The sequence below is a fragment of the Canis aureus genome, chromosome 10 (genome assembly GCF_053574225.1).
Source record: "Canis aureus isolate CA01 chromosome 10, VMU_Caureus_v.1.0, whole genome shotgun sequence".
Lineage (NCBI taxonomy): Eukaryota > Metazoa > Chordata > Mammalia > Carnivora > Canidae > Canis > Canis aureus.
In genome coordinates, this window is record NC_135620.1 from 10455366 (window position 1) to 10481903 (window position 26538).

The following is a 26538-nucleotide window of genomic DNA, read 5'->3' on the forward strand; positions in this document are numbered from 1 at the left end:
GGCCTTAAAGGAACATATAAGACCAGATGGACTTTACAGTTGTATAGAGAACAGTCCATCCAAAAGCAACAGATACATGTTCTTAAGTACACACAGAATAATTTCCAAAATAGATCACTAGGCAGCAAAACAAATTTTAACTTTAAATGGAGTGAAATCACATTAAGTATCTTTTCTGATCACGGTGGAATGAAACTAGAAATTAATTAGAAGAAATTGGAAGACTGACAATATGTGGAGATTAAACAACATGCTGTTACAACTACTGGCTCCATGAAGAAATCAAAAGAGAAATCAAAATACCAGAGATAAATGAAAAGGAAAATACAACATAACAAAATTTACAAATACAGCAAATGCAGTTCTAATGGGAAAGTCCACAGTGATGAATGGCTACATCAATCAACAAGAAAAACCTCCAGCAACCTAACTTTATACATCAAAGAACTCTAGAAAGAATAAACAAAGCCCTAAGTTAGTAGATATAAGGAAATAATAAAGGCCAGAGTGGAAATACATAAAATAAATACTTGGAGCCTGATGACTAAAAAGACGAAAAGATCAATGAAACTAAGCAGGTTCTTTAAAAAATAAGCAAAATCGACAAAACTTTAGCTAGAATCACCAAGACAGTAAAATACTTAAGTTTTACCAAAGATGCGACAGACTCCTACAATGAAGGTTATAAGACACTGATGAAATTGAATAAGGCACAAATAAATGCAAAGAGATTAATTAGAAGAATTAAATAGCTGAAATGACCATACCACCCACAGCGGTCTACATACTCAAAACAGTCCCTCTCAAAATTTTCGTGTCATTTCTCACAGAAATAGAGCCAATAATTTAAAAGTTTGTAAGACTTTGAAAAGCCAAAGCAATCTCAAGAAAGAACACCACACCTGAAATCATCACGCTCCACATTTTTCAGGGAAATGTAAATGTCTCCTAGAGAACCCAGAAAGGCAAATTGAGTCCCTCTCCGTTTGTCTGCTGCACAGGTCAGAAGGAAACTCTAATTCCACTGACATGATCGCCTTCTCTCTTCAATCCTGAATCTCAAACCTAGAGATGACCAGAGCATTGCTGGCATCTTCTTCAAAGATTGCTCTGCTCACCAGCAGGCTTTTAGTTCTAACTGCGGGCAGTAAAGCTCATTCATGTCAATGGCTGCACTGAGTATATTGGATATATGTATGTGTGTATGTATACATATATGTTAACATAATCAACATAGGTTCTTTACAACAAAACCAATACAATTTTATGTATATATGTGTGTGTGTGTTAAAGAAACATAGATGCCTAATCATATGGACTAATTTCTTTCCCGGTGTTTTCTAGTAATTTTCCATTAGGTCACCCTGGTGCTTATAATCTCTTTTTTGTGTTTTAGCAGAGTTGAGTTCAATCTCTCACTCCTATTCAATAGTCTTGAATACATTCTCTTGCCATTTTAACAAGTATCTAGGACAATTTGTCTTTCACAGAAAAAGAGAAAGTTTCAGACAAACATGGCCACATATAGGAATATGCATTGACTAGGGCTATTTCATATGATGGTAGGCACAGTCCCTTGGAGATCAGTTGGGTTCGAAGATTATATATTTGGTAATTAGTCATCTGTCTGTTCAACAACTTTTTGCAATGGGACTTTGTCCTCCTGGTTTTAAGTAAGAGAAAGTGAATGCAAAAGCCTATTTAGGTTCGAATTTGGGAAGTTGAATGAGTTAAAAAGAGGTAAGAGCAACAGAGCTTAAGAGCATGAGTTTTTGGAGTGATGAAGCATGGGTTTAAGCTAAAACAAGGAAGAGTGTGAAAAACAACTGATGTATAGAAAAAAATTAAGGTGTCAATAAATATCCACACAACTATCATATTTTATAAACACATACTCAAAATGAACACAGTTTTTTAATAGACACACTGAGGGATTCATATTATATTTTAGAAACATAAGATTCAGTAAAAGGAAATATGCAAGTAAAAATATTAGGATTAAAGAAATCATAATGCCCTTTATAAGTCATGTGAAGAAAATATTTGATAGAATTCAGTCTTATTTATGAGCAAACTCTCTATGAAGAGAAGGCTGCTCCCCTAATCCTGGCAAAAGTTATCAATAATTAAAGCAAATTTAAAAACTCTTTGCATGACAGTAAAAAATAAGATAGGAATATCAGCTATCACAACTTTTATGTAACCTTGTCCTGCAGGTTCTGGCCCATACCAAGACCAAGAACAACAAACCAGATACTGGGTTGTAATGGAAGAGACAAACAATTGCCAGTAAGATCAATGTGATAGAGCAACAGCAAGAGAGGGAAAAGGTAGATGGGCTACAGGTATGAATCTCAGAGGATCCTGATACTTGGGGTTATTTTTTATTTTTATTATTATTTTTTTTTATCAATTAAGAGGTTAACTGTTAGGAAGTTAAAACAGAAAGAAAGAAGAATGAGATTTCTCTGCTTGATAACAAAAGACATGTAACAGGGAAAAAAAAGACATATTTGAAGAGCTAAGATGGAAAAGGTGTCATCAAAATTCAGGATGCAGTTAATTATTGAAGTGATAGAAGTTTGTTTGGGGGCAGCTGAGCGGCTCAGTCAGTTAAGCGTCTAACTCTCGATTTCAAATCTGTTCATGATCTCAGGGTGGTAGGAACAAGCCCAATGAGGCTCTGTGCTCAGCGGGGTGTCTGCTTGAGTTTCTCTCCCTTTCCCTCTGCCCCTCCCCTATTCTCTCTCTCCCTCTATAAAATAAATCTTAAAGTTTCTTTATTGTAAAATATTGTAAATAACTGTGGGAGGACACAGGAGTTTGGAAGCCTGTAGAACTACATATGTGAAGAAGAGTGACAGATTTAGAGATATAAACATGATCTTGATCAGTAGCCAGGAATTATCCCTTGGACTTTGATGAGCATAAGGGTCAAAAGCTGGATAGAGCTTGATCTTCTCTTGAAAGAGAAGGGATATTGTGCTTAGTAACTTGACAACTTGTCCACCACTACCTTCTGAGTAACTCCTAACTTAATTATGGCTCTTTCAACATAGCCCAGCCTTGCCTCTTTAATACCACACACTGCTTCCCACCTTCTGTTGTTAGTCTTGCTACACAAAAAACTACAGGCATCTGAGCTTCTTTTCCTACATTTGACTTTTCTTTCAAACTCATTTTTTAAAAAGATTTTATTGATTTATGTGTGTGTAAGAGAGCAAGAAGGGACAGAGGGAGAGGGACAAGCACACTCCAAGCTGAGCAGGAAGCTCAACACAGGGCTTAATCTCACGACCCTGGGATCATGACCTGAGTGGAAATCAAGAGTCAAACACTTAACCGACTGACCTACCCAGGCACCCCTCAAACTCATTTTAAATAATACTTGATGGGGGCAGCCCTGATGGCACAGTGGTTTAGCGCCGCCTGCAGCCCACAGCGTGATCCTGGAGACCCTGGATCAAGTCCCACATCGGGCTCTTTGCGTGGAGCCTGCTTCTCTCTCTGCCTCTCTCTCTCTCTCTCTGTGTGTGTCTATGAATAAATAAATAAAATCTTAAAAAAAAATACTTGATGGCAAGAAGCATTAAACAACCTTTTCCTGTACCAAGTATCTACTCAAATTTTACCTTCAATAATGTCATTTTCTAATAGCCTGTTTCCCTGTCTATGTTCCACTTAAAACTGAAGGTATTTAAGAAGGAATTTTATCTTAGTCACTGGTATTTATAAAACCTCACCTTGTATCAGATACATAGTAGATTCTCAATAAATATTTACTGAATGAATGAGACATCTAGCCGTTTGAAGAATTAATCTAAACCAAGCCACCAACTTTATTAAATGCTATTTAATTCCCAATGAAATAGGGAATGCTAGGCTTCTATTCCTATATATTGTATAGATTCTATATGGTCTTGTTTGTAAGTTTAAGTGTACCGTACAAGTGATCATTATGGTAACATCTATGTAGAATTAGCAAAAGGACACTACAGATTAATAGTATCCGTGCAAACTCGTATCTTAGAAACGTGTGCCATTTTCATTAAATCTCTAATCCTCCTCATTTTAATCATTCAGTATCTTCTAGAATTTTGAGTATTCTCACCAATTTTGAGCTTATCAAAGAAAGATTGGTTAATATGATCCAGATTAAATAGCATCACCAATACGACAACCAAGGTTATTCCTGACTTCCATTCACAAGGATAACTATTGTCTCTGTTAAGAACAAGACATCACTGAGAGAATTTGAGAATACAGGAGGTGAGGCTGAAGCACTCCCTTGTAGCTTAGAGACCAAGGCCAGCTGCATTAGAAGGTTAAGAGATGTGGCTATGTGATGACTCTGCCCCTCAGGCAAGTAGAGCACCACCCAGAGAGGTCTGTTTTGAGACAGTTTCTCCTCCAGCCCACAGTAACAACTAGTTTGCTCCAGTATTGTAGGTCACGTGGTGTATGACCCTACTCTGGTCTCATGGGGATTGCAGTGGCATCTGTGGGGCTCAACTACTTCTCTAGTGCTACTGCTATGGAGAAGAGGCAGGGGCTTGTAACACCTAACCCTCAGAACTGAACATACCAAGTTCATACCTGCAGTGCCCAAGAAAAAACCCTCACCACTGGTTTTGTTCATCTGCAGAACCAAGTCACAGATGTACTCTGAACAAGGACCTGGGTGGAGGGCAAATTAGAAGGTTTGCTGGTTTTTGAACCTGGTTTGCTCCAGCCCACAGAAGCTGCTCCCAAACTCTGGAAAGAGTGCCTCCTAACCACATCTGGCCAGAGGGGCTGGCAATGGCACCTGGATGCTCTATTTCCTGTAGTGCTTGAGCAGAGAGGCAGGTCAGTAGTGCCAACTGTGCCTAAAACAAAGCTAATACTAGGCATGGAGGGTCCCCCTGCTATTTAGACCAGAGGATTAATTCATACCCAAGACTGAGAGCAGCTCCCAATCTCTCTTAATGGGAAAGCCTACCCGGGGGAAAAAATGGGAGTTGCTTAACAGTGGCCCCTCCATCCCACCTAGACAACCAGATTGAAACCTAGCCCAGCCTGCTAGACTTCTGGTACCCATCTGACCTGAAGGGTTCACAGGAACACCTGAGAAGCTGTGCAACCAGCAATGCATGAGCTGAGAGGTAGGAAAGCAGAGCTGAGTGCCCCTAGAACAAAGCCAGTACAGGGCTTGGAGGGCTCCCCTGGTATGCCCAGGCAGTGTGATTAATTCAGAGCCAAGGCCGAGGGAGTTTCTGGCCCCTCTTGATGGGACAGCTTGTTTGGCAAAAGTTGAGAGATACCTGGGGCAGCCCCTTCCCATCCCATCCGGGCAAGAGAACTGATACATAGCTTTATGCTCTCTGGAGAGTATCTCCTATCTCCATCTGACCAGTAAGGTTAGCAAGGACATCAGGAAAGTGAGTATGTAAGCCAGCAGTTCTTGAGATAAGTATCTGACAGGCAGATCCTATAGTCTGCAGAGCAAAGCCCAATTTAGCTAGAGTGCTTGGGGTGCAAGGCAGACTAAGACACCAAACAAATAGCTATAGTGACTTTACAGATGTTCCTACTGCACCCAGACAGAGAAACTAATTTGTAGCCCTACCCAACAATGAATACAGCCTTCAGCCTACACAACTGGATGCACAGGAAGCTGTATAGCCCATCAACCAGCCCTCCTTACAGTGGCACTTGAGTAGAGACTGCAGGCCTAGTCTTTCCCTAGCTGTAGTGCAAAACCAATGGCTTTACCATTGGTAAAGCCTGGGTAATTCAGTATACACTGGACTAATTCAGAGCCCAAAACAATGAGCTGTACAAGCCCTAAGTGTGGTCCTGCTGCCTTGTCAGGACAGCAGAAGCATATTCATAGCTCTACCTATTATTCAATATAGTACTTAGTCCTGACCATCTAGTAAGGCTGACCTGAGAATTCAGACAAGCCCAGAGCTCCATTCAAAGCATCATTTGGGTAGGGAAACAAGCTAACAGTAGTATTCTGTTCTTAGCCATTAGTATACCCTCCCATCCCCAACATCAGCACTCAGATGCCTCACCCAAAAACAGCACAAGAGCAGACCCATCTGTCCAGGACATTATCAACATATATATCCAGACACTCAGATGAGTGGATTCTTGAAGATCCATTGTGGCCAAAGCAAGTTTGTCAAGTCTGTAAGAGAAGCCCCATTACTCAAATGCACAAATACCAATGTAAGAACGCAAGGAAAACAGAAAATCAGGTTAAGTATGACACCATGAAATGAAATAAAGCTCAAATACCTGTTCCTAAAGAAATGAAGATGTATTAACTGTCAGGCAAAGAATTCAGAATTATCCTCTGAAGGAAGGTTAGTAAATTAGAAAAATACACAGACCACTACACAAAGTTAGAAAAACAAGTTATGATCAAAACAAATTTGACAAAGAAACCCTCAGAAACCACCAAAAAGAAAACCAGAAATCCAGAAGTTGAAAAATAACTGAGTTGAATATTTCTATACAGATTTTCAAAAGCAGTTTTGATTATCCTTAAACAATCAGTGACCCGGAGAATAGGGTATTTATAATTATTCAGTCAGGGTAGGAAAAAATAATTGGAAAAAAAAAACTAAGGTTCCTATGCACACAATGCAGGAACACAATGCAGAGAAACAAGAGTACATACATAACTTTGAGGTGTTACGGATTTGGTTCCAGACCACCACAATTAAGCAGATATCACAATAAAGCAAGTCAAAGCCTTTGCCTTCTCAGTGCAGACAGGTTTAGTGTACGTGCTGCTGAAGTGACCACAGTTACTCCGTGCATACAATTGTGTTTACCTATACTGTCATCTATTGACTGTAATAGCATTATATCTAGAAATACAATGTACCTACCTTAATGAAACAATGCTTTATTGCTAAAAAATGCTAACTATCAAGAGGCCTTCAAGTGCAATTAGATGAAGCAGTTTCCCTGTCTGGAACCAAGCAGGATACTTGGTGCATAGTGGGTCAAGTGTAAACATTCAATGAATTTAATTTATAAGATCTGATATCAGAGTGAAATCAAATGGGTAATATACTGTCATGATTTAAATTTTATATATATATATATATATACACACACACACATGCACACACATGCACACACACACACACTTGAGAGGAGTCACAAGAGCTTTAAGTTGTTAGGATATTTATGAAATTTAGGTTAAAACTGTAATTATCAGGTTTTAACAAAGTGAATGGTAAATCAATAAAATGTATGGTGACTTTTTTTGAAGTTAAAGTAATTTACTATCCTCCCCCTGCCCTCAGCATCTCTATCTCATTCCTAATTTAGATGATTTAGTAGATGGTCTAGTAACTTTACCTCCTGATGCTCAGCACTTCTTTTATTTTACTGCTTGCAGGCTTTTCGAGGACACTTTGCATAATACTCAACATAAAAGATAAGATTGTTTTGTCACCCATCTAATTCAAAATACACATTCCCCAAATAATTTCATTCCTTTCTTGTTAGAAAAAAAATGTTATCTTATTTATCATTCCTTAAGATTGAAGAATGTGAGACACCTGGGTGGCTCAATAGTTGAGTGTCTACCTTCAGCTTAGGTCTTGATCCCAAGGTCCAGGGATGGAGTCCTGTATTAGGCTCCCTGCAAGGAGCCTGCTTCTCCCTCTGCCTATGTCTCTGCTCCTCTGTATGTGTGTCTCATGAATAAATAAATAAAACTTAAAAAAAGGACTGAAGATTGTAACAATATTTCTTCTGGAGCTACCTCTTATAAGGCAAAATCCGTTCATAATGATGTCTTCTTTGAGACTTTTTATAATAAATGTAAGAATACAGTCCACTAAATAAAGTATCTGATTATCTTTAAGGCTAGTAACAGGTGACCCTAGACATGCTTTCTGCAAGCTACATGTGGGATATTGTATCAGAACATAGCACCTTCCTTTCAGGACCCAGAGTCATAGACATCACCCAGACATTCTTGTATCATTTTTTGTTCAAGAGTCTGTCCTGTCCTGTTCTCCTCTGAGATGACTCACTAGAATTTCAATACGAAGTGGTTCCTTTTTCTGCTTGAATATAACTTCCATCAGTACTTGGATTCCAAAGGGTTTTAACTGATGTAGAAATGTATTTTTAACTTTTGTTAACATACTTTGAATTATGGGCTTTTTGAAAATCTTAAGTAGGAATATCTAAGGCATCCCTTCCTACTTATTTATAAGGACATTTATATGATAGAACCCTTTTAATAATTAAAAATGTTATAGAAGAGTACTTGTTGATAGAGAAAAACATATATTGACAAAAGAGAAAGCTTATTACTGTATAGATGATTCTTTGTGTTAAGTTAGATGTGTACATAGAGAAAAGAGACTAGAAAGACACACAAAGCAGTATTTACAGTGGCTATTTCTGGGGGGAAATGGGCTATTTATGGTTGATATGGGGAACATGGAGAGTATGGTGCCCCTCCCTTCCTAAGCTCTCTTGTTTGAGCAGTTATTATTCTCTGGTAGAATAAAAAAGTAATTGTCTTGTTCATCTACTGAACAACAGAAACTTCACTGTAATATCAAAAAGGGTCTTAAGAAAAATAAGATGTAATAGAAGTTTTTTCAAGGTATCAATCTTGACTTTTTTTCTTATTACAATAATTTCTTGGGGCACCTGAGGGGCCCAGTTGGTTGGGCTTCCCTCTTGACTTTGACTTGGGTCAGGGTCTGTGGATCATGAGATTGAGCCTGGACAGTCCAGCTCTTCAACAAGTATGGAGCCTACTTGGGATTCTCTCTTTCCCTCTCCTCGTGCTCATGCATTTGCATGCTCTGTCTCAAAAAAGAAAAGAATAAAATTTCTTTTACTAGAAGACATCTTGCTAGGGCACAAAGACCAGTTTTTAGCTCAACCTAGTTTATTAGAAACATATATGGTAGGAATAATTCCATTTCTTTGTCATATAGGTATTGCACTAGCTTTTAGATAATTCAGATAAGGAATACTTTTAAGTTGAGACTCAGCTAGAGATGACAAAATATTTTTGGTATTCATGCTGTCTAGTAGGAAACTATCTTACCCAGAGAATCAATTCTATCTTCAGTAGCTCAGAAGAGGGCTTTTTAGTTGTCCTCATTGATATTGAAAACAAAATGTGGCTTAGATAGGATATAATGTATTCTCTGATCCTAGATGTAAACCATCATTTTAATTTGCAATATATTTAATAAATTATTGTACTGTGTTATATCACATAATTGACGAACTTAAGGCCTTCCTTTAGAACTATTAAATTTATGTTGAATGGCATGAGAAAGATGACCAAGGATTTTTTTAACCTAAAGCAAGCTATGATATCAACACCATTCCCAGCACAGTATCATTACAAACACAATATCCAAATTACACTTCCCCCTCTTTTTATCTCCCTCCTGTTCTCCTCATGCTCTACAGCGGTGGGGGATGGTTAACTGTTCCATATGCAGAAGAGGGTCTCCAAAGTAACCAAAAGTGATGTGGTTGCCTCAGGTCTAAGTTGTAAACCTTTGAAATCAGACAATGATGCCTTCTCAATCCCCTCCTGTTTTAAAGGTGCTTTGTTAGAATAGTATCTCAGAATATTAGCCATTCATCTTAAAAGATTGGAGTAGAAAATAAGACATGAATATAATATATTTCACTTTATTATAGTTCATTTATCCTCTGAATAATATGAACATACATTAACTGAACTTTTTTTTAAAGATTTTATTTATGTATTCATGAGAGACACAGAGAGAGAGAGAGAGAGAGAGGCAGAGAGAGAGAGAGGCAGAGACACAGAGGGAGAAGCAGGCTCCATGCAGGGAGCCCCATGCAGGACTCGATTCCGGGACTCCAGGATCACACCCGGGGCGGAAGGTGGCGCTAAACTGCTGGGCCACTGGGGCTGCTCACATTAAATGAACTTCTTACAGAAAAGACATGATAAAAGAATAAGGTTTTAGTGCTCATTTAGATTTATTTTCCATGTGGAACATCATCTATAGTTAATATAAACTGAACTACCACTCTAAAAATGAAAACAGATGTTTAGAAGAGTATTATAGCTACCTGGTACTTCATTTTTTCAGATGTATCTTTCAAATATTAATATTTTGATATGAAAATGGCAGGATGTAGCCAGCTAATTTTTCTTAAGAGTAGTCAAGGAAATCAAAGCATTATAACATTAGAGCCTAAGACTTTTACATGGATCTATATGCTGTTATTTTTTCTCATTTGTGGGCTGTTTCCATTGTAGAGTATATGAAAGACATTTTTTATAATGTCCATTCTTCAATTTTTTCTTTCAACTTTCACATGCAGCCTACTTTTCTACTTATAGGTCCATTGGTTGGTTAGTAATAAATGAAGCAGATAGGACTGTGGGTATTATTTCCCTACCAGACATTCTGCAAGTCCTGATACTCATGCTTGCAGGTTTAAATGCCCATTTCTGGCTTTCAGCATAGTGTGCAGGGCAAGGGACATCAAGCAGTGCCTTCTCCACCACCCATCCACAAATTACAGCTTCATGTGCATTACTTTATAAAGCATTTTCATTTCCTTTGTGGTTTAAAGTTTTACTGCTCTACTTTGGTATGAGAGCTAAGTTTATATAAAATATTTTAAGGAGCAGTCTATCAACACCCAGCAGTACCTGAATACCTGAATTCAGTACCTGAAAATGGAGGATTCATTGCCATGTTCATCATTACCTTTCCCATTCACAAGCTAAAATCTTTGCAGTTTTGCTTCATTTTCTGGACTACTAATAGGAAAACAAGGAGAAATTATTTGAGTTCTATTTAAACATTCATCTACCCTTTTTTAAAAGCTATTACTGTTTTGAGTACATAAAAGGTCTAAATACAAACTTTTTCCATTGATACTATGAAAATTACATTAGTTACCAAAAAGCATTTGGTAATGGCTAACATGATTTCCTGCCAGATTCACTTTGTGCAAGCTCTCGGAATGCATTCAGGGGGCTTGCAGAGAATGGAGGAGGGGTCCTTGAACAAGAAGAGTTGATTATCCTGTGTCTCACATTTAATAGTGAGAGGTGAGCTGGAGGGGTCCTAAAACTGCCAGTCTTCTCTTCTTCCTTCCTGCTCCTCCCCTTTTCCAACCCTGTTAAGTATGAACAATCCAGCCTTGGGCTACACAGACTTAAACCGAGATGTGCCAAGAGTTCCCAAAGCAGTAGACGATGACATACACTTTGAACTCTTAGAAGTTAAATATTAAAATGCACGTATGATAAGTACCAATTTTTCTTTAGTTCAGAAATCAATCAAACTAAAACTAGCTTTCACAGTTGGTTTACAACTTAAAGACATGCCCTCTAAAGGAACCCCCACTTTCAACAGGAAACATATCTCATTCACTCAGTGAGAAAACCCAGGGCATGATTCTGGAGAGCAGAATCATGTAGGACCTAAACACTGTCGCACATGTACTTTGTGGGTCCCATCCCACATCTGTTGAATCAAAATCTCTAGAGATGGGGTCATTTTCAAATTTCATGTGTTGGCAAATGTAAAACTCAGGATAATTTTTATAATCAGCAAATACTGCTAAAATGATTACATGAATGTGAAATTGTTCACAGCATTATCTGTAATAACCTGAAACTGGGAATACCCCAAATATCTGAAAGTGAACAATGAACAGATTTCATTGCATTCATTCCCTGGAATGCTACAGCACTGTAATAACAAACATATCTATCAGTGGTGCAGGAACATCACAGACCTAACAATGAGCAAAGGAGCAGGACCACTCCAGTGCAGATATATATATATATACACACACACATATATATATTTCTGTACAGCTTCTTCATGTGCATTAGGAAAACAGCTCAACTCTGGGCAGATTCATCCCCACAGGCACATAGCTTGGCCCCTTAAAAAAAAAAAAAAAAAAAAAAAAGACACTCCTTGTCAGGCAACTGGCCCAGGGCCAAGCCACACAGTTGGCCCAGTGGAATCAGGTTCAACTGGGGTTCTTTTCTGCCCCTGCAGCCAAGTCAAGTTCTTCATCCTCTCTATGTCTTGGTATCGCAAACCAGAAGAATAACAATGTTGGGCTGGATGAGTTGAAATTTTCGCCCAGATTTGATATTTCACAAATTCTGAGTCCTTAAATGCTCCCCTGTGGGAGGAAAAACCTGTTCCATAGCCAGAATTTGAAATGTAATTTACCACTGAAATAACAGTGTACAGACAGGGACAGTTGAATTAGAATGCTCTACAATATAGTTTGTATAGTGCTGTGTAATTAGAATTCATTGTGTTCCTAATGCCTGCATTACAACTAAACATTTGGAGCCAAACTCCCTTGGAACATAGGACCTGCTTCTATCAGATCAGCCACCATCCAGAGTCTCACTGCCTGGGAGATGGAAGGGTACAAACATTAAGCTAGGGGCCTGGCCTAGGTCAGCCCACCCACCCCGTTATTCTCTGGGAACTGTGTATCTCTGCATAGATATCCTAAGTTAAAACCTAAAAGCATGAGTGGAAGCTGTTTGTGCATGATAAGGTACCATACCAGAGAGAAGCTCTGTTGGGTGTATGTTTACAGAAAATTACTAAGAAGCACTTTTGGAAAGCATCCATTATTATGTGAATAAAAGGTACCCGTGGTTATTCTTTTTACCAGATGACAGGCACAATTCCCCATTAAGGATGTTCAGTCAATATAGTAACGTTTTGTCTTTTTCAAGCTTTCACCAGTAGCTCATTGTCAAACTTCACTTGGACTGTCCAAATGAACCTACGTATCTACATAGACAGCCAACGAGTAAGCAACATCATGGCAGTACCTATCATTTTTTTAGCCCCTTATTTTTGTGGATTATTAATCCCCTTCAGAAATCTAGCATCTACTAGTGTCTGATGAGAAAACAAGAGAGTTGTTATGATGGGACAAATGGTAGACCTGTTTCCCACATACACATGTCAGAATAGCCTAATCAGAGAAGTATAGGTGTTATGTGCAATTATCCTTAAACATGTTATAATGCTGCCTGCCTGCTCCCCTCTCTCTCTGTCTCTGTCTCTCTCTCTCTCTAATATTGATCTGAATATGCACAGGCCTACCTCAGAAATGTGGGTCCAGCTCCAGACAATAATGAAAGAGTAAATATGGCAATAAACTGAATCAAATGAATTTTTAGGTTTCCCTAGTATTGATAGTATAGGTTAGTCTATTAGGTAGCAGTATGTCTAAAAGACAATGTACATATCTTCATGAAAAATACTTAATTGTTAAAAAATGCTATCATCTGAGTTTTTACTGGGTTCTCATCTTTTTGCTTTATGGAGGGTCTTGCTTCAGTGTTGATGGCTGCTGACTCTCCAGGGTGGTGGTTGCTGACAGCTGGAGTGGCTGTGGCAATTTTTAAAAATGAGACAACAATGAATTTTGCCACACTGATAGTCTTTTTTTTTTTTTTTTACAAACAATTTCTCTGTAGCACATGATGTTATTTGATAACATTTACCACAGTATAGTGTGTTTCAAAATTGGAATCAATTCTCTGAAATCCCGCTTTAGCTTTATCAACTATTTTTGTGTCATATTTGAGATCCTCTGCTGTCATTTCAACAGTCTTCTCAGCATCTTCACCAGGAGTAGACTCCCTCTAAAGAAACCATGGTATTTGCTCATCCATAAGAAGCAACTCTTTATCCATTTAACTTTCTCATGAGACTGCAACCATTCCATTACACTGGGAGGCTCCATGTGTAATTCTAGCTCTCTTGCTATTAACACGACACCTGAAGTTACTTCCTCCATAGAAGTCCTGAGCCTCTCAAAGTCATCCGTGAGAGTTGGAATCAACTTTTTCCAAGCTTCTGTTAATACAGATATTTTCACCTCTTCCAATGTTCTGAATGGCACAAATGTTCTGAATGGCATCTACAATTGTGAATTCTTTACAGGAGGTTTTCTTTTCTTTTCTTTTCTTTTTTTTTTTTTTTCTTTCCAGGAGGTTTTCAATTAACTTTGCTCAGATCCATCAGAGGAATAATTCTCTATGGCAGTTATATCCTTACAAAATGTGTTTCTTAAAAATAAAACTTGAAAGTTGAAATTACTCCTTGATCTATGGGCTGCAGCTTAGATACTGGATTAGCAGGAGTGAACACAACATTAAATTGTTGTACGTCTCCATCAGAGCTCTTGGATGACCAGGTGTTTTGTCAATGAGCAGTAATATTTTGAAAGGAATAGCTTTTTCTGAGCAGTGGGTCATAAAATATTCAGTAAACCATATTATAAACAGAAGATCTGTAATCCAAACTTTGTTGTTCCACTTAAGGAGCACAAGTAGACTATACTTAGCATGATTTTTAAAGGTCCTAGGATTTTTTAAAATGGCACATAAGCATTGACTTTAACCTGAAGTTACTAATGTGTAAGACCCTAACAAGAGAGTCCGTCTGTCTTCTTAAATTTTGAGGTCAGGCATTCACTTTTCTTTAGCTAGGAAAGTCCTAGATGGCATCTTCCAATAAAGGCTACTTTGTCTACATTGGAAATCTGTTGTTTAGTGTAGTCACCATCATGAATATCTTTGCTAGATTTTCTGGAAAATTTGCTGCAGCTTCTATACTGGCACTTGCAGCTTCATGTTGCACTTTAATGTTATGGAAATAGTTTCTTTCTTTAAACCTTATAAATGAATCTGCTAGCTTCTAACATTTCTTCTACAACTAGTCAACTCTTTCAGCCTTCACAGAATTGAAAAAAGTTAGGACCTTGCTCTGGATTAGGCTTTGGCTTAATGGAATTTGTGGCTGCTTTGATCTTCTATCCAGACCACTAAAACTTTTTCTGTATCAGTAACAAGGCCATTTAACGTTCATATCATTTATGTATTCCCTAGAGTAGAACTTGTAATGTCTTTCAAGAAATTTTCCCCTGCATTCATAAATTCGCTCTTTGGCTTGGAAGGTCTAGCTTTGGGCTTGTGTCAGCTCTCAACATGTCTTCCTCACTAAGCTTAATCATTTCTAACTTGATTTAAAGGATTGATATGGGACTCTTACTTTCACTTGAACACTTAGAAACCAATGTAGGATTATTAATTGCCCTTATTTCAAAATTTTTCTCTTTCACAGACTAGGAAGGCCAAGGAGAGGAAGAGACACTGGGTGGAGGAGATAGACAGTGCTTGTTCTAGTTAGAACACATACATTTGTTGATTGTGTTCACCATTATATATGGGCATAGCCTATGGCACCTTAAAATATTTAGAATAATAATATAAAAAAATAACTCATCACTGACCACCATAACCAATATAGTGATAATGAAAAAAGGTGAAATATTGTGAGAATTACCAAAAAAAAGTGACACAGAGACATCAAGGGAACAAATGCTGTTGGAAAAAGAAAAAAAAAGGTACCAATAGACTTGCTGGATGCAGAGTTGCTCCACTCCTTCAATTTTAAAGAAATATATTACCTGTGAATCACAAGAAAGTCAAATGCAATATGAGGTATGCCTCTATTTGCCTTATGGGAATTCCAGAAGAAGAGAAGGAGAAAGGCCAGAATGCATATTTAAAGCAATAATGAAAAAAAATAAAAATAAAAAAAAATAAAGCAATAATGGCTGAAAATGTCCCAAACCTAGGAAAAGAAATGGGCATCCAGATCTTTGAGGCCCAACAAATTCCAAATAGGTAGAACCTGAACAGAGATCACTAAGGCACATCATAATTCAATTGATAAAATTCAAAACACACACACAAAAAAATGAATTTTAAAAGTAGCAAGAGAGAAGTTATGTACGAGGGGGCCTTTACTGGCAGATTTCTCAACAGAAATTTTTTTAAGCCAGAAGAGAATGGGATGATGTATTCAAAATATTGAAAGGAAAAAAAAAGCAACCCCGAATTTTGTTTCCTAGTAAGGCGTTCCTTGAGAAATGAAGCAGAGGAATAAAGACTTCAAATGAAAAAAGCTAAAGGAATTCATTCACTACCCACCTTACAAGATGGTTGAGTTGCAGGACACTTGTTAACAAAAACATAAAAGGTAGCATAAAAAGCACTGGTAATGGCAAATATATCATTATAGATTCTATAGTATGATAATGATGGTGCACAATAAACCTAAACTCTAGTTTGAAAATTAAAAAAAAAATGGACTAGTAAAAATAACCACAGTAATCTGTAATTAGCCACACAATACAAAAATTGTTAACTGTTACAACAATAACCTAAAATATGAGGGAGAGAAGTAATAAAAGTGTAAAACTTGGGAATTCAATTGAAATTAAGTTGCTACAGCTTAAAATAGAATGTTATGCTTTTGAGATATGTTAGGTAATCCTCATGCTAACAACAGGGGGAAATCTTGTAGCAATTATACAAAGGAACATGAGAAAGAAGTCAAAGCATACTGAAACCAAAAGACATCAAAGTACAATCAAAGAAAGCAAGATAAAAAAAAAAAAAAAAAAGAAAGCAAGATAAGAAACAACAATGGATCTATACAGTAACCAGAAAACAATTAATAGCCATAGTAAGTCCTTACCTATCAATAAATACTTTAAATTCTGCTCCTAATAAGGGTTTTCTATTCAAAATATACTATGAATTTGAACAATTAAAAAACAAAAAATAAACCCCACCTCCAATTAAGAATTGGGAAAAAGACATGAATTGACATATTTCAAAAGAAGATATATGAATGGCCAAGAAGTACAAGAAGAATGGTCATCAGGGAAATTCACATTAAAACCACCATGAGATATCACTTCAAATTTCTTAGAATGGACATCATCAAAAAATAAGCAATAAAAATGCTGGTACGGATGTGAAGAATGGATATGTGTGTGGACTGTTGGTGGAAATGAAAATGGGTACAACCACTGTGGAAAACAGTAAAGGTGTTGCTCAAAATTAAAAACAGAACTACCACGTGATTCAGCAATTCTGTTTCTGGGAAGCAATGAAACCAAACACTAACTCAAAAAGATACCTGCACCTCCATGTTCACAGCAGCATTGTTTTACAAGAGCTGAAACATGAAAACAACCTAAGTGTCCATTAATGAAGGGAAAAGGAAGAAGCTGTCGTGAGTATGTAGGATGGACTATCATTCAACTATAAAAAAGTAATTCTTTCCATTTATAGCAACATGGCAGATCTTGAAAGCATTATGCTCAGTGAAATAACTCAGAGAAAGATGTTCATTACCTGTTTGATCTCACTTATATGTGGAATCTAAAACTAAACTAAAACAAAACAAAACACCAAACTCATAGCAGAAGATATGAGAGATCTGTTGTTACAGGGGTGCAGGGGGCGGGATGTGAAAAGGAGGAATTGGAAGAAGATAGAAGGTTCCAACTTGCAGCTGTAAGATTAAAGAAAGTTTTGGCGATGTAATGTACATGATGACTATAGGTAGCACTGCTTTATGATTGATTGATTGATTGATTGAATTTATTTATTAAGAGCAGAAGAGCAGGGGGAGAGGCAGAGAGGGAGGGGGAAGCAGACTCCCCACCGAGCAGGGAGCTAGAATGAAGGCTTCATCCCAGGACCCTGGGATCATGACCTGAGCTGAAGGCAGATGCTTAACCAACTGAGTCAATTGGGTATCCCTAAGGGAATGTTTTTAAAATGATAGATGAGTTTTCATCATGCAGACACATTCTTTCTCCCCCCCCCTTTTTTTTTTTTGCAACATATACTCCACAGAATAAGAACAAGAAAATTCAGTGCTTGAGGCTAAACTAACCAAGATGGAATTCATATATCTTGTCACTGATGGGCAGAATTGATTTGCATCAAGTTTTGTCAATGAGGAAGTTCTTAAGTTATACGTTAGAAAACATACTACCTTTCTGCAAGATCAACTAGACCCTACTGGGAAGAGCCACATGAGAAGCAGGTGACACTTCCCTTATAAATCCACCTGTGTAAAAAGCACGCATAAAAGGCTGTACTGAGCTGCAGTGTGCTCATTTATTATGGTGGAAAACAGTGAATTTTTGCTAAGGAATTGCTCCTTGCTGAAATAACTGAATACTGAATACACGATGACAAATAAATAGAAAGTAAGACCAGATGGAGGCAGAGCACACATCATTCTGTAGTTTGAAGATAAAGGAGCTTAAACTTTTAGAATCATTAATCTGCTTGGTTTTTAAATTCTCCTTTGCCAATATAATTGAACAAAAGAATTAATGCACAACAATAATGAGGATAGTTTTTACACGCTTCCCTTTGGTTTAATTTTTATCGCATTCTTGATGCATTGCCAGAATTTTGTTTTTTATGTTAATGTGGAGTGCTCTGCATGTTGAAATTCTTTCTCCTTTGATTATGGAAAGAGCTACTTAATTTTGTTAAAGAAGCAGATAATTGCACTGTATTTGTTTTAACCTCAGACTTCTCATAAAGAGGTATTCATGATCATGTTTAAGGCCTTTCTTTAAACCTGTCATGTCTCATCACAGCCCGTGCACTAAATAACGGAAGGCTAGAGATTAAGTCTGCCCCTTAAAATTGCCAAGTCCATTTGTACTTAGGGATTTCATCTTTTGCCCTGTCTTTTCTCTAAAGTGCTCATCTACCAGGCCTTCCCCGGTCTGGCTCTTTCTAAACATTTACTTCATTGTGTAACATTACATCCCCAGAAAAGCCTTCCTCAGCCATTCAATCACTATACCTTACTTAAGCTTTGCCAGAGCAGTTTGCTTTGTTTATCTAAATTATCAAGAAAGATGGACTTCATTTCCATGGCTATCTGTTATTGCCCATTATCTCCCACAAGAATAGAAGCTTCACAAGAAAAAACATCTAACCTGTTTTATGAATTTCTTTATCCCCACTGCCTAGAACACCACCTGACATTAATGGATGCACAATAAATACCTTCCAGTCAGAGAATGTATGCATGGGAGTGCCTGGGTGGCTCAGTGGTTGAGCATCTGCCTTTGGCTCAGGGCATGATCCTAGGGTCCTAGGGTCCTAGCCCCGCATTAGGCTGAACCCCATCCTTCAGTGATAGCCCCTGAATATTTCTGTCTCCACTAGAGTTTGGAGGAATATGCCCTGAGATCTCTTTTATTTTACATGCTTTCCTTAATTTTTAAATTTATTTATTTATTTATTTATTTATTTATTTATTTATTTATTTATTTATTTATTTATTTAGAATAAGCAGAGGGAGGGGCAGATGGAGAAGCAAATTCCCCGCTGATGAGGGAAACTGATGTGGGGCTCGATCCCAGGTCCCCAAGACCATGACCTGAGCTGAAGGCAGACACTTAACCAGCTGAGCCACCCAGGTGCCTTCTGACTGCCTCTCAAGTCCTCATTGTATCACCCAATAGCTTGGTGTACTTGCACATGTCAGTTAGCCTTTCTTGTTAAATTTTAGGTTTGTTTTTGCCACATTTAACTTCATAAGGTTAGAGTCAAGACTGATTAAGATAAATAGTATAAAATGCTTCCTCCATTGCCTGGCTTATGGATGCTTAATAAATGTTATTTTTGTTTCTGGCATACTCTTCATATTTAAATACAGACACAGAAAATTCAGTGAAGTTGCAATAAATGGGGGTTATCTGTTTCTGCCTTTCAGTGCCACCACTCTCTTCAACTGATCTATCATGGTAGCATCTTCATGTTAATAAATGTAAACTTGATTATTTTTATTACTGTACAGTATTTTATGAACAGAAAAAAGTTTTTATCATCTCCATTGTTGAATATTGTTTAATTCTTTCTTTTAAATGGTACCAAACTGATAAACCCTAGATATAAGAGACTATCAAATGTTTGAACTAGAGCAAGTTAAAAGGATAGAATGCACTTTACTATTATTATGATTAAGATGTAGAAATGGGGCTTAACTGTTCCCCAAGAAATAAAAGACTGATTCAGGGAGTACTGCTGATTTTTCAAGGATATAATCAGGACACATCTGAAGTCTCACTGAGGAAAGAACTCCAATTCTCAGAGGAGAGAGAATCCTCTATTAGAAATTTGGAGTGTGGGTCACAATGGCTGGGTTTACTGATAAAGTCTTAGACAAAAGAGATAGATGCTGGCCCCAAATATGAGTATAATCTTCTAAACTTATAACAGTTTTAGCCACTCCAGTACTGTGGTGGCAATGCAAGGGGAAAACTGGAAGAGTAGAAACATTTTTAAGACAAACCACTTGTACTGAATCTGTCACAGAGGAGGAAGATATGTTTCTTCTGATTTTGCAGTCTTGACTTCCTGGGGGAACCAGAGAAGATGATTCATTCCGGGCCCAGAGAACATTCAAGAATCTCAGTAGTTACTATGTTCCTACAGACCTGCAGTGTTTGCTCTATTCGGTCTCTGATTATCTGGTTGTGCCTGATTAACCCTCTGTGGGATTCCACCTTCCCCAATTCATCAGCCAATCTCTGGAGTTACCACCAAAACTCTACTTGCAGTATCTCAAGTTTATAAATCACAAGTGGCAAAGCCAGAGTAGTTAATTTCTTTTTTTTTTTTTTTTTTTTTTTCAGAGTAGTTAATTTCAAGAACTGGTACACAACCTAATGGGCCATCAGGATTCTTTGCTAGGTATCATTTTATGAAAAATAAAATATTTTCTTTCATTCTTATAGATCAATGTCATGTACCTTTAAAGGTTCCCTTTCACTCATAAGAGTAAAAGAATATATACAAGCCTTTTACTAATCTTTAGTACATTACTACTACTAATAATGAACACATATTGTGTTTCTCTGTATCAGGCACCACTGGTTTATATCAGGTCAACCCTTATGAAAACTCAAGTAAGTAAAGACTTTTATTAGCCTAGATTTCTCAAATGAGAAACAAACTCAGAGATTAAGGTTATGAAAGTGCTAGAACGAGGATTTTAACTGTCAACTCTTAAAATGTATTTAAATTTGGCATTGACTAAAATAAAATAAATAAGAAACGACATTCAAAGTTCTTCTTTTAATCTTTATTGTATAAAAGGATGAGGTCTGGGACACCTGGGTGGCTCAGCAGCTGAGCATCTGCCTTTGGCTCAGGTCCTGATCTCGGATTTCCGGGATCGAGTCCCACATCTGACTCCTTGCATGGAGGCTGCTCTCCTCCCTCTGCCTGTGTCTCTGCCTCTCTTTCTGTGTTTCTCATGAATAAATAAATAAATTTTTTGGAAAAAAAAAAAAAAGGATGAGGTCTTTAAGACTTTTTTCCCCTGCCTAAAAGGGCCATGAAAGGACCATGTAAGGACTGCTTAACTGGAAGAATAGGCTTCCAATCCAAGCATCCAACAGGCCATGGATACAGAGTGAGAAGATGCAGAGACAGAGGATGTGCTGATATTTCTACACTGACTAGTGGAAGTGGCAAGAGAACTGGGCAATGATTCATACCACAGAGGATGAGGGGAAATTTCATGTGAGAAGGATTAAGCAAAAAATGTAACAAGATTAACACTTCAGGAAGCAGGAGCTCAGAGTGTTTATGTTTGAAGATGACATTCAGGTCCCTAATTTGTACTCATCACAATGGGGACGCCTAGGAAAGATATTCCCCTGTGGCCTAAAAGTAACATGGGCCACAATTTTATACAGTGTCCGTAATAATCAGTCAACAATTATAGTAGAGTCAAAATGGCTGTATTTCCCAAGGATGTTTTTATCTTGCAGACTAGGCAAGTTAGGCCATATAATATCACAGAGAGCTTTCCAATCCTGAGAAAATTAGGTGTTTAAAAATTATAAGCATCTGAAAACAGTAGTTGCTGGGAAACCTGGTCCTAAGCATTACTTATCAAAGTTGCCATGGTGATTATTTTAATTATAATGTTATTTCTGAAGTACTTTGGGACAGTAAGTACCCAATTATTTTTGAATATAATGTCCCAGTGTCGCTAGGTAAAGACACAGCAATATTGAAATATTTAATGCTACATATGATTCAGAAGTTTAATTAGTAATGGTTATAGCCCAATAACATGTCTTAGGACCTGGCAATGTTCTGAAAAGAGTGTCTTTGTTACATTTATCTAATATTATAACTTCACTACATACGGTAGTAAATAGTTTTAAAATAAAAAAAAATCACAGTATAACTTTGTAAATAATTATTGAAGAGTTAAGCACACTAAATTTCTCTCATAATTACTGGTGATAGCAAAATATTAAGAAAAGTCAACATCAGACTTTGCTATTAACAAAAATTTAAGCAGGTTAACCGTTCAATCCTACAAATCTTAAAATTCAGACCAAGTAACATCTGCCACATTATTTTTCAAACTAAAATATATATACAAAATGATCCATCAATGAAAATTGCAATCTTTCATGTTTGATGTTCAAATTAATATTTTATTTTTTCCCATGGTTTAATTCAATACGCAAGTAAGGTCTAAGAGTAAGACAATACTTGTCACTATGTGGTATTATTAATAGCTTATATATATATGTCTCATTCATTATAAAGATGACTCTAAGGACGCAGATTTGAATTACTCATGTCCATGTGTACAGAAATTGTTTTCGGTACAGTACAGTACTGGAAATTTATTTTCTCTGCCATAAAATGTTCTTATCTTAAGAATATACTGTATAATACATGTAACATACAAAATATTTTTGTCAACTATTTATGTTATCAGTAAGGCTTCTGGTGGACAGTAGACTATTATTAAGTTTCTGAGGAGTGACAAGTTATGAACTTCTGACTGCCTGGAGGGCGGTGTCCCTAACCCCCACACTGTCCAATGATCGAGTATACTGTGAACTTTTTGAGTACACAAATTTTGTTTGATTAATCTTTTTTTCCGGTACCTATAGTTGTGTGTGATGTAAAATGTGTGCCAAGTTAATAATTTATTTGTAACTTAATCCATTTTATGCAAATCTTATGACTTTTAGAAAGCAAGGTACTTCCATGTCATGTTGATTTCAGAACCTCTGATGCCACGTGGAACAGAACCACCAACTGGCTGAGCCCTGTCTCAATTCCTGACCCTCCAAAGTGTCAAACATAATAGAAGGGTGGTTACTTTAAGGCACTGTGTTTTGGAATAGTCTGTCACTGAGTAATTCATAGCTGGAGTAAATTGCCTTCTCTTCTAGTAACCTTACTGTGATACTAAATACCAAACACTTTTCACATTATTTTAAGATATCAATACAAGTTGCTATAAAAGAGCTGTTTATAAAGAAAGATTAAATGATTTTCCCAAAATATTTCAATATTATGTTTTAATAAAGAAATGTCTTCCGCCTGCCAGCAAAACAAAACACCCCCCCCAAATTTGTATTATATTTTTTATCTGTCTATATTAGCAGATGTCAAAACAAGGGTAATGTTTCCTATATGATATTTTCTGTCATTGTCTTAGTTTTTGACATCCTGCTTCTGGAATTGGTTTGAGCACTCAAAATTAGCTGGGTTTCAACATCATTTCAGTAAGGGAAAAGGGCAGTTTTGTTTCACATTCTCAAAACCCAGCATTGCATTCTAGGGAAACACATCTTTTATGAACACTCAAACACAGTTTAACTAATGTAGAAAATTTCTAATTGCTTCTTCTTATTCTGTTGATCTAACTGACGTAAGATGATGTTATTGAGATGAGACCCACCAAACAGAGTCAAGCAGCTTCTACACATTCTTTACATCTGTCCCGTATCCACACTGCCTTGGCTCCAGTATGCCTGACCTCAGACTTACGTAGTATTAGCGTAAGTTCAACCTCTGATTACCTTCCTGTGGTATATATGTATGGTTCACATTTATCTCTGGGTACATGAGCGTTGCTGTCAGCTAAGAAAAGATACATTCCTTACACATACGTACAGATCTAAGAATCATGTTATCTTGTGAGCAGAAGGTGTGTACAGATTTCTCACTAGTCAATGTTGCTGGCAGAGCTGTACCAGAAGACAGAAGAGTCTCTTCATTTACTGGAATAAACCAAAGGGGCCTAAGCATGAAAGAAAACAGTATGTGGTGAAATTCCAACCAAAGGACACTAACCAGGCAATTTTAATTAAATAAGAAATTCCCTCTTATGTATGGAGATTAACTTTCTTTATCCAGGGTCTGGGAAGATAATGTATAGCAGGTAAATATGAATCGGTAGAGGCTGCAGACCTATGAAAGCCAACTAACTCACCCAGAACAGCAGCACAGGGGTGGGAATGCTACTCTTTTCCATTAAGTGCAATCTTTCCATTAGGCTACATAAAAACACATGCTGTATTTGTAGACTTCTAACTGGCAATTCCTGGAAGGTATCCAAGTGTTACATTTTTATTGTCCAATTCAGAAAGTAAGTGCCTTTTTATATTACTCATTTGTAACAATCAACCAAAAATTTTTCACTATTCTCTGGCATGTACTACGAATGTAATAAAAGCTACTTATTAGGATTAATATTATTATAGTGTTTACTCTATGAAGGACCTAGTAGAACATAAAGACATATAATTTATGGACCTGCCAATACAAGGTGTTGCAATCTAGTTGTGAAGACCAAACACAGAGGCAAAAAAATCAATATATTACAGGATGTTTAAAGAGCTGGATTATTGACTATTTATGGAAGGAATTTCTAAAGAATGTAGTATTTCAGAAGGAACTGGAGGAATGAAAAAGAGCTTAAAAAAAAAAAAAGACTTGATATGAGTTTATAGGAGAAACACAGATACCAGCAAAGAGATTAGCAAACCTGAATGAATATATCATATTCAGTTTTGTAAGACCAGAAATACAAATACTCTAACTTAACTGTGTATCAGGACTGGGAAGTTAAATATGTAATTTAACAGCAAATGTTGTGCATGTCCCAGAGCCTTTGCTCATATTATTTTACCTGCCTTGATAAATCCTTTTATTCTATAGGCTGAGAGTAGTGCATCTATGTAAGAAAGAATGAAATCCGACTTTATTGTATAACATACACAAACATCAACTCCATGTGGATTGAAGACCTACATGTAAGATGCAAAATTATGAACTAAATAAAAACATAAGGAAAGATCTCCTTGGTACTGACCTGGGCAACATTTGTGTTTTCGGATAAGACATCGAAAGCATAGGTAATGAAAATAAAAATAGGCAAGGGGGTTTATATCAAAGCATATTTATGCAAACTGATATAATCAACAGAGTGAAAAGACAACCTACAGAAGGGGAGAAAGTATTTGGAAACCACCTGAAAAGAGGTAACTTTCCAAAGCTCTTTAAGGAATTCTTACAACTCAAAAGCAGAAACCAAATAACCCTATTTAAAAATGGGCAGATGTATCTTGCAAGAAGTTACTGTGGCCGAGTTCAAAAAGGGTGTTGCCTGTGTTCTCCTCTAGGATTTTGATGGAATCTTGTCTCACATTTAGATCTTTCATCCATTTTGAGTTTATCTTTGTGTATGGTGCAAGAGAGTGGTCTAGTTTCATTCTTCTGCATGTGGATGTCCAATTCTCCCAGCACCATTTATTGAAGAGACTGTCTTTTTTCCAGTGGATAGTCTCTCCTCCTTTGTCGAATATTAGTTGACCATAAAGTTGAGAGTCCACTTCTGGGTTCTCTATTCTGTTCCATTCATCTATGTGTCTGCTTTTGTGCCAGTACCATACTGTCTTGATGACCACAGCTTTGTAGTACAACCTGAAATCTGGCATTGTGATGCCCCCAGCTATGGTTTTCTTTTTTAAAATTCCCCTGGCTATTCGGGGTCTTTTCGGATTCCACACAAATTTTAAAATAATTTGTTCCAACTCTCTGAAGAAAGTCCATGGTATTTTGATAGGGGTTGCATTAAACATGTAAATTGCCCTGGGTAACATTGACATTTTCACAATATTAATTCTGCCAATCCATGAGCATGGAATATTTTTCCATCTCTTTGTGTCTTCTTCAAATTCTTTCAGAAGTGTTCTATAGTTTTTAGGGTATAGATCCTTTACATCGTTGGTTAGGTTTATTCCTAGGTATCTTCTGCTTTTGGGTGCAATTGTAAATGGGATTGACTCCTTAATTTCTCTTTCTTCAGTCTCATTGTTATGTATAGAAATGCCACTGACTTCTGGGCATTGATTTTGTATCCTGCCACACTGCCAAATTGCTGTATGAGTTCTAGCAATCTTGGGGTGGAGTCTTTTGGATTTTCTATGTAGAGTATCATGTCATCAGCGAAGAGGGAGAGTTTGACTACTTTGCCAATTTGAATACCTTTTATTTCTTTTGTTGCCTGATTGCTGAGGCTAGGACTTCTAGTACTATGTTGAATAGCAGTGGTGAGAGTGGACTTCCCTGTATCGGGACTTCATCAAGATAAGAAGCTTTTGCACAGCAAAGGATACAGTCAGCAAAACTAAAAGACAACCTACAGAATGGGAGAATATATTAGCAAATGACGTATCAGATAAAGGGCTAGTATCCAAGATCTATAAAGAACTTATTAAACTCAACAGCAAAGAAACAAACAATCCAGTCATGAAATGGGCAAAAGACGTGAACAG

At 37.1% G+C, this 26538-nt stretch overlaps 1 protein-coding gene across 14 annotated transcripts in view; it reads left to right on the top strand.

Moving 5' to 3' along the window:
* LOC144321967 (uncharacterized) overlaps positions 1-26538 on the top strand; it is a 381290-nt gene that overhangs the window by 273314 nt on the left and 81438 nt on the right. For 5 of the 14 annotated variants that reach the window (XM_077911343.1, XM_077911338.1, XM_077911333.1 and 2 more), the window contains one exon: positions 2217-2826. The exons of the other annotated variants lie outside the window; for them this stretch is intronic. In XM_077911343.1, the coding sequence (XP_077767469.1) occupies positions 2217-2304 (88 nt within the window). In that variant the 3' untranslated portion in view covers positions 2305-2826. Of the gene's footprint in view, positions 1-2216; positions 2827-26538 lie in introns of those variants that run through there. 14 annotated transcript variants of the gene reach the window in all.